Source organism: Lithobates pipiens, unplaced genomic scaffold, assembly GCF_037356315.1.
Source record: "Lithobates pipiens isolate NorthernLeopardFrog02 unplaced genomic scaffold, aLitPip1_a1.2 Scaffold_18, whole genome shotgun sequence".
Lineage (NCBI taxonomy): Eukaryota > Metazoa > Chordata > Amphibia > Anura > Ranidae > Lithobates > Lithobates pipiens.
Window position 1 is genome coordinate 335,130,657 of NW_027507758.1, and position 9,478 is coordinate 335,140,134.

General features: G+C 41.3%; 1 protein-coding gene across 1 annotated transcript in view; it reads right to left on the bottom strand.

Annotated features, from left to right (window-relative positions):
* Window positions 1-8,025, bottom strand: part of MEI4 (meiotic double-stranded break formation protein 4) — a 298,878-nt gene extending 290,853 nt beyond the window's left edge. Inside the window, exon 1 of the mRNA XM_077487349.1 lies at window positions 7,791-8,025. Within this exon, the coding sequence (XP_077343475.1) occupies window positions 7,791-8,025 (235 nt within the window). The remainder of the gene's footprint in view (window positions 1-7,790) is intronic.
* Window positions 8,026-9,478: the final 1,453 nt, after the last annotated feature.

Here is a 9,478-nt window from a genome sequence, read left to right on the forward strand (position 1 = left end):
CAACTGAGTGCCTGTCACCAGCCCAACTGAGTGCCTGTCACCAGCCCAACTGAGTGCCTGTCACCAGCCCAACTGAGTGCCTGTCACCAGCCCAACTGAGTGCCTGTCACCAGCCCAACTGAGTGCCTGTCACCAGCCCAACTGAGTGCCTGTCACCAGCCCAACTGAGTGCCTGTCACCAGCCCAACTGAGTGCCTGTCACCAGCCCAACTGAGTGCCTGTCACCAGCCCAACTGAGTGCCTGTCACCAGCCCAACTGAGTGCCTGTCATCAGCCCAACTGAGTACCTGTCACCAGCCCAACTGAGTACCTGTCACCAGCCCATTAGAGTACCCAAGTACCTGTCACCAGCCCATCAGAGTACCTGTCATCAGCCCAACTGAGTGCCTGTCACCAGCCCAACTGAGTACCTGTCACCAGCCCAACTGAGTACCTGTCACCAGCCCATTAGAGTACCCAAGTACCTGTCACCAGCCCATCAGAGTACCTGTCATCAGCCCAACTGAGTGCCTGTCATCAGCCCAACTGAGTGCCTGTCACCAGCCCAACTGAGTGCTTGTCACCAGCCCAACTGAGTGCCTGTCACCAGCCCAAATGAGTGCCTGTCACCAGACCATCATAGTACCTGTCACCAGGCCATCAGAGTACCCTAGTACCTGTCACTAGCCCATCAGAGTACCCAAGTACCTTTCACTAGCCCATCGGATTACCCAAGTACCTGTCACTAGCCCAACCGAGTATCTGTCACCAGCCCATCAGAATACCCGAGTATCTGTCACCAGTCCATCAGAGTATCCGAGTACCTGCCACTAGCCCATCAGAGTACCCGAGTACCTATATGCAGCCCATGCCTCATAGAATATACCTTGGGGTGTTTGCTTTCCAAAATGGGGTTGTTTTGTGGGTAATTACACTGTCCTGCTGCTCCAGGACCTTCAAAAGTGCGATAGGTAGGAATGAAATTAGATGTGTAATTAATGCTCCTAGAATGCTTGAAGGTACTACTTCAATGTTGGGCCTCTGTATGTGGCTAGGCTGTGTAAAAGTCTCACACATGTGGTATCGCTATACTCAGGAGTAGCAGAATGTATTTGGAGTGTAATTTTTTCTATATACATGCTATGTGTTAGAAATATATCTTATAAATTGACCACTTTGCATTAAAAAAAAATAAGTTTTCATTTTCTTTCCACGTTTTCCAAAGACTTGTGGAAAAAAAAAAATGAACAGTTGGAAAGATTCATAATGCCTCATAGAATTTATGTTGAGGTGTTTTCTTTCCAAAACAGGGTTATTTTGTGGGCAATTCCATTGTCCTGGTGCTCCAAGGCTTTTGAAAGTATAATAGGTTGTTAGGAAAGGTTATGTGCAATTTATACTCCTAGAACACCTGACGGTGCTCCCTGCATGTTGGACCTTCTCTATGTGGCCAGGCTGTGAAAAAGTCAAACACATGTGGTATTGCCATACTCGGGAGAAGTAGCAGAATGTATTTTGGGGTGTAATTGGAAGTATGCATATGTGTGAGAAATAAATTGTTATGACAATTTTGTGTAAAAAAAAAAAAAAAAAAAATATCTTAATTTTCCCAAGAATTGGGGTGAAAACTAAAAAAAAAAAAAAAAAAAAAAAAACTTGCTATGCCATCTTACTAAATACCTTGGACTGTCTACTTTTCAAAAATGAGTCATTTGGGGGGCATTTGTACTTTCTTGACATTTAAGGGCCTTAAGAAATTAGTATTGCTGGCCATACACTATACGAAAAATCGGCCAAACTCATTTTTGAAAAACTAACATTCAGCCGTGAGAGAAAACGATAGTGCCATCATTCATTTTTTTAAATGTACCTAGTGCAAACAGTTCAGATGGGAAACACATTAACCTTTCAATTTATTGTTCGTTTGGCAGAAAATTTTCAAACTTGTGCTTTGTTTTTTCAGCTCAAATTTCCCAATTACCGATTTTGTGCCCAATAACTAGCCGAAAGACGAACAAACTGGCCAAATGACCAGATTCAGACAATTGTTCATATAGTGTATGGCCAGCAATAGGCCACCAAGTGCATCAGGTGTGATCAATTTTTCAATGATTAGCACCATAGCTTATAGACTATAACTTACACACAGACCAAAGAATGTACACGTATTTGGGTTATTTTTACCAAAGATATGTAGCAGTATAAATTTTGGCCCAAATTTATATACAAAAATGACTTTAGTGAAAAAAACATTTCTTTCAAAAATGTTCCCTCTTTTTTCACTTATGTCGCAAAAAAAAAAAAAAAAAAACCTGTGATGTTTAAATACCAAGAAAAGAAAGCTCTATTTGTGTGAAAAAAAATTATAACAATTTTGTTTGGGTACAGTGTTGCATGACTGAGTAATTGGTATTCAAAGTGTGAGAGCACTGAAAGCTGAAAATTGGTCTGGACAGGAAGGGTGTATGCGTGCCTTATATTGAAGTGGTTAAAGTGTAAAGTAAAACTAAAGGGAAACATTTTTATTTTCGTTTTGGATAGAGTAAGGGTAGGTTAAAAACCCTGTCAGGATTTTTGGTATCTATGCCCCACTGGGGATATTTCCTTTCACTTCCTATCTCATAGCCAAAATAGGAAGTGATAGGAAATCCCTCCAACGTGAGGGGAATCCCTGGTTGTCACCAGGATCACCAGTACTTGAAGATTTCTCTTATAATACCTTTCTAGGTACAACCCAAAAATTGGGATTTTCCTTTACTTTCACTTTCAATTAGAACAGTAAGGCCTTTTTCATCCAATCGTTCCAATCAGGTCCACCTGTCAGGTTTTTCAGTACCCTCTATTCACCCCTATGGATCGATGGCATTGACTTTACAAGAAAGCATTGACTTTACAAGAAAGGGTTGCCATCCGTCAGGATGTGGCCCAGACGTTGATTGACAGCATGCCAGGGCAAATTGCAGAGGTTTTGAAAAAGAAGGGTCAACACTGCAAATATTGACTGTTTGCATAAACTTAATGAATTGTCAATAAAAGCCTTTGACACTTATGGAATGCTTATAATTATACTTCAGTATACCATAGTAACATCTGACACAAAAAAGATCTAAAAAAAAGATCTAAAAACACTGAACCAGCAGACTTTGTGAATATTAATATTTGTGTCATTCTCAAAACTTTTGGCCACAGCTGTACACGCAATACCGGTGATTGTAGCCACAGAGTGTGTGTAAAACCCTCCATTGTAAGGTCCGTATGACGTACAAACCTGGCAGCAAAAAGGTTAAGGGAGGCTGATAAGGGAGGTATAATAGTTGTTCTGAACATCTGAAATTATCTTAATTACGCCTCAAGACAATTTTCTGACACTGAGCATTAAACCCCATACACACTAATAGATTTTCTACAGATTTTTGTCTTCAGATTTACCAAACTCATGTAGTGCAAGGGCCTGCCTGATTGCATACAAATTGAAACTCCTAAGGTTTGACCTCATATTATATGGTTTTGGTAACTCTGAAGATAACAATCTGCAGAAAATGTAATAATGTGTAATAATGTGTATGGGCTCCTATTGTCAACTTAGTTATGACCCTACTGCGAAATACAAATATATTAGAATTAATTATTAGGGAAGTCATGTGTTTAGGGGTTGTTAGCGAAGAAGAAGCTCAGAAATGAGTACCTCTACACCCAGTTGCTCCCATTTTGCATAACCTTCCCAAAGTCCACAAGGCCAACGTTCTTGTTCAAGGGAGACCTATATTGGCCAACATTAGCTCCTTCTGAGAATGTTTAGGAGATTTTATTGACACCTTGTTGCAGTCAATGGTGGTGAGGCTACCTTATTTGCATGACACAAAACAAACCATACAGAAACTAGAAAAGTTTACATGTAGCACACATAACAAATGGTTTACATATGACATCAAATCATTAAACTCATGCATGCCCGATCATTTGGGTTTACAAGCACTTATATATCACAAGGATCTATATACCAAGTTAAAGTGGTTAATTTTGGAGAGTATCATTTATTTTATAATGCTTGAGAGGGGAGTGCACATGCTCTACTACTGCATGGCGCATGCTCTGAAACGCGTTTCATTGCATTCTCGCCCTGGCATTCTCACCCTTCCATACGCCGCTTCATGCGCTGCCTTACACGCTGCAACCCGCTAGACATAGAGGGATACAGGCCAGCTTCCTCCTCATCAATGGGACACCTTTTACGAGACACCGGCAGCTGTGGCCCCACTCCAGCCTAGCGTCTTGGACCTCAGCTCCATGATGTGTTTGTTTTTTTACTGTAACCATATAGTAGACCTACATTGGGGTACAATAAAGTTAATAGTCCTACTGCACTTAGAGGTGTTCTTCCTCTTGCTTTATCTTCTATATAGCCTGCTAGAGCTCTTGGATCAGCTTGCCCTAGGGATGGACCAGTTGGACTTTTTATGAATTTATTTAAATTTTATAATTTAATTATTATTGTTTATTGTTGGCTGAGTATATTTAGGCTTTGCACCTGCAAGTCCTCCCCTTCTTATCTTTTCTTTTAGAACACAATTACATTTTTTTTTTCAGGGTGCTGTTTGGTCCCACTTACGCTAACTTGACTATGGGACTATTGTCTGGGGTTTTCAGAGTGTTTTTTTTGTTTGTTTTATTTTAATGCATCAATTGAGCAATCCTTATTACCCTTCTCTTTCCCCATAGACAGTCTCTTGTCTGTATGCGTTTTATTTTTGTTAGCTTGAATCATTGGATTGCTTAAAAAAAAAAAACCTTAGGAGTATATCCTTCTATTTTAACCTACTACGATCTCAGCACTGCATATGTTTTTATACTTTCAAAAGGTGCTACTGAGAGAAGTTAGAGTGGTTTCTTTCTTCATTTGTACAGCTGTGTTTTATTCCATCTGACGGCTGATGATGGATTCATATAAACCCGAAATACACAGTCACTCCCACTTAGAGGCGCATGGCATTGGAAGGAGACTAATTGAAGCCGGTCCTCACACTTTCCTACCAGGCTGACTAAAAGTGCTCGGATTCATCTTCTATTGTATGGTTATCAGGTCGGACAGGACACTTTGAATGCTTGTACCTTATTGTGGACTGGATCATAAGGAGGGCAGATTTGGTAGCTTGGAGAGGCAGTTTACTAAAGGGTCACATATGGAGAACTCAGGATCATATTATGATAACCGAATCTGCCTTATTCTCATGTAAAGCTTATTTTCTGTACAATGGCACACTTTGTAACCACGGTACCTTATGTGTTTGGATTATTTTCAAAAATTCAGTAAACATGTACAGCTATTGGGAGCAAACAAATATAAAAAGTCAATCCATCCACAGTTGTCTTCTGTTTTGGGCACTGTGCTAAGAATCAAAGCAATGAGGGAGTCTTGCTAGAACCTGTTATGCAGACAAATAAAGACATACTGCTGCTGAGGAGGCGGTGTTAAGACAGACTGTGCTGAGGGAGGACAGATTACGGGGAGAGAAGAAAAAAGGAAAAGCTGACAGGACAAACTCCTGCCATCGAGACATAAAAGCATGAGTTCAACTTATACAGATGCCATCTTATCTCCCTGGTTCTCTCTCCTTTAGTCTACAGCAGCACTGTGAACCTCGGCACTGTGTAGTTACTGCAGCTGCCCACTCAAGTTGAACCACGACAAACAAGACTCAAACTGCACATAATTTCATTGCAGAATGTGACATACTGTGTAAATGCTTGAGACTAAAGTCGGCCATAGATGGTTCAAATTCCGTCGGCTAGCAGCAATCATTGTGTTCTACCGGCAGGGACTACTCCCCACACCCCCTGCTGGGAGAACACAAGAGCTCCACTAAAGAGATTCCCCCATCAACACTATGTTGATGGGGGAATCGATTTTCTTTCCTGCAACTCATGGTTAAAGAACATTCATTTTTATCAAGTTAATATGGATATAGTTCAACTTTAACATATAAACTTGAAGATAACTGTATATCACCCTAAAAAGAAAAAAATAGATAGACATAAACTTTAATGGTTATCCTTCTCTCAGGCTGGGTTCACACCATTGCGAATTGGATGTGGGATCTCCGCATCAAATTTGCAATAGCAGGAGATTTTGACTGGCTCTCTATGGAGGAGGTTCACATATCTCCACAGCAGGTCCAGTGTGTTTTGCATAAAAATTCTGGGTGCCTTTTAGTCTGTTTCAGGTCCGAATTCAGCCTAAAAATAGGGCAGAAATTGGACCCGATAATGAACAATCATGCAACGGACCCCTGCTGTGAGCCACATGTGGCTCATATGTGAACCGAGCCTTAAACCTTTACCTAAAATAAAACCCCTAGCCCTTGGGTCTAACTTAGACCTTTACCCTCTACAGCACATCAAATTACCTAATCAAACAACCATAATATTCAGATATTCAGTAACAGCAATCTCTATATTTCAGGGTTCCTTTAACCACTTGGTGCCCAAGCTACGTCAAATGACGTTGTGGGCTTTCGGTGGTTATATCTGAATGATGCCTGAGGCCACAAACATCGTTCATATATCGGCATTTTCAGCCGGCGATTCCATGCACCACAAGAACGATCATAGCGGCTGTTCCGCCGCTTGATCGTACTTACGGGCGGCAGGAGGGGGGCATCCCCTCCCGCCGCCCTGCAGTGCTTGTACCGACTCATATCTCATATCTATGACCCCATATCTCACTGTAAATAGTTCAGATCGTGCCATATTCCTATTACATGTTTAAGTCCTACCCACATATGAAAACAGTGTTCAAACCACACATGTGAGGTATCGCCTCTAACGTTAGAGCGAGAGCAATAATTCTAGCCCTAGACCTCCTCTGCCATCCAAAACATGTAACCAGTAAAAAAAAAATTAAGCGTCGCCTATGGGGATTTTTAAATACCAACGTTTGGCACCATTCCACGAGCGCGTGCAATTTTGAAGCGTGACATGTTGGGTATCTATTTACTCTGCGTATCTTCCTCTTTCACATTATGCAAAAAAATTGGGCTAACTTTACTGTTTTTTTTTTTTAAAGCATGAAACTGTTTATTTTTTTTCAGCAAAAAACGTGTTTGAAAAATTGCTGCGCAAATACCGTGCGAGAAAAAAGTTGCAACAACCACACGTATTCTCTAGGGTCTTTACCAAAAAAAACATATAATGTTTGGGGGTTCTATGTAATTTTGTAGCAAAAAAAATTGGAATTTTACATGTAGGAGAGAAATGTTAGAATTGGCCTGGATGCAAAGTGGTTAAAGAGAACCTACATCTGGATCTGTACTATTATTGATGTGTACTATTATATTATTAACTAATGAGTTCCTAAGAGTGAAGTGGGAAAAAAAAAATTTGGGTCAAAGGAGTACATTTATTCATATTTTCCAGTGACCCAGAGTCAGTTGATTGCTGGCATTTGCCCACTATCAGCTGTTTGGGCAGAGCAGCTTCAAGTTAGGGAAGGATCCTGACAATATTGTTGGGATCCAAGCACCTGCCTGAATGACAGCTGGCTCTGTCATTCAGGGTGCAGGGAGAGTCAAAGCCAGTCATGCCTGCCCCATCTCCAGCCTGGCGCTTCAGTAGTTCTGGAGCAGCAGAGCAGGGTCAGTGACTGACAGTCAATATTCTCCACTGCAAGCAGACAGAGATCAGTAATCAGCTGTCAGGTTATTGCTCATCTATCGGTCAGAGTAGGCACGGGACAGCTGTCGCCTTGAGAGGAGTATGTTTTTTTTTTTATGTAACCCATAATTCTCCTTTAAAGTTCTCTAAAGGATTCTCACCGTGTTCAACGTTTGATTTGCTATGAATTTTGTGTAAAAGAAGTTCTTGCCGCAAAGTGAGGACTTCAGCTTCCAGTTCCAACACCTTATTCTTCATCTTGGCATCGTGACTAGAAACATGTTTGGCCAGTTCTTCAGCATACCTTCTGCTACTTTTCCCATTTGGTTTACATCGAATGATGGCGACTGCCAAAGCTACTTTTGCGATCATGCCGGACCATTTCTCACTTTCCATTCTATGGTACAGTACTATGAAAAAAAAAATAAAGATGATGTTTAATTATCTGTGATTTGATGTATGCTCAGAATTTCTTCACTATGATCAAATGATTGATTCTAACTTCCAGCTGATCAGAAGAAATGTCAATGTGTCTGAAAAACCTGCTTGTTCTTTGTACAACAAGCTGGTGCTGGAGGCACTATACAAGGTTCTCTCTCTTTAGTCTTTTACTAGAAGCATATACACTAAGGCAAGAAAAAAAGAAAAAGTCTGGCTACTGTAACTTTACAATATGTGCATGGAATCTGCAAAATATACCCTGCATATATTTAAAATAAATACAAATTGGAAAACAAGACCCCCTTTTTTTGCTACTGTGATCCGACTTCCTGTTAGAGGGTGGCTACAATCGTTTCTATGGTCCCACTGTATGTAGGAACAGAACCACCCTCTCTTGCTTGCTCCTGAGATTAACTATGGGATCTGAAGCATGCATAGAGCAGTGTACATGACCACAACTAAGGTACAAATGATCTCCTATTGGGTGAATTTCCCTTTAATCCATCTGACAGGGTTTTTCAACTCTCTGTGACAGCCATTCAATATGATAGTACTAAGAATGCGACTTTCAACACTGTGGGGTGGTTCACATATTTGCACTGAGCTACGTTAGTCTGCACAGATCAAAGCAAATGCAATTCTAGGTGAGCTGCGATGCGTTGCATTAAATATAGACATGTGGCATTTTATGCACCACCCTTCACCGCACAGCAGAGAAAAAAAACATTAATAACATATCTAACATTACAGAATTTTATCATGCAGGCTGGTGTAAACAAACCCTGAGCCTGGATTCACACTTATGCGGATTGGATACAGGTTTACCCACATCCAATTTGCATGACAAGAGAGTGTGCCCGACTTGCGATGGAGTGGCTCACACATCTCCAGGACAGCCGTGGTCCGCATTTGGAAAAGGCTCTGTGCATCTTTGGTTTCCATCCAGGTTTGAATTCAGGCAAAAACTTGACCAAAATTCGCACCTGAACCGGTAAACAGGGATGCACCAGACCTCCTGCTGTGAGCTGCGGCATTGTGTAGACCCAGCCTAAAATATAGGCGTCTAAATGCCTGGTGTAATAATGAATAACATTTCTTTTGTTCATTTTATATTTTGGAAAATGCAGGCAAAAGAATGGGAACATTCTTCTCTAGAAGACTGAGTGTGTGGGAACACAGCAGGATCTAGAATGGGAAAATCCAATCTACCAATAGATCCAATAGTCTCTAAAGATCACACCTAGGGATGAACATACGTTCGACTCGAACATCGGCTGTTCGCCCGTTCGGCGAATTCCGAACGTTATGGGCCGTTCACGCCAAATTAGTGTGGCGCTCACGGCCCACAATGCACTGCGTCATCGCAGTGCATTTCTGGCTCACGATTGGCCAAGCATGCACTGTGACC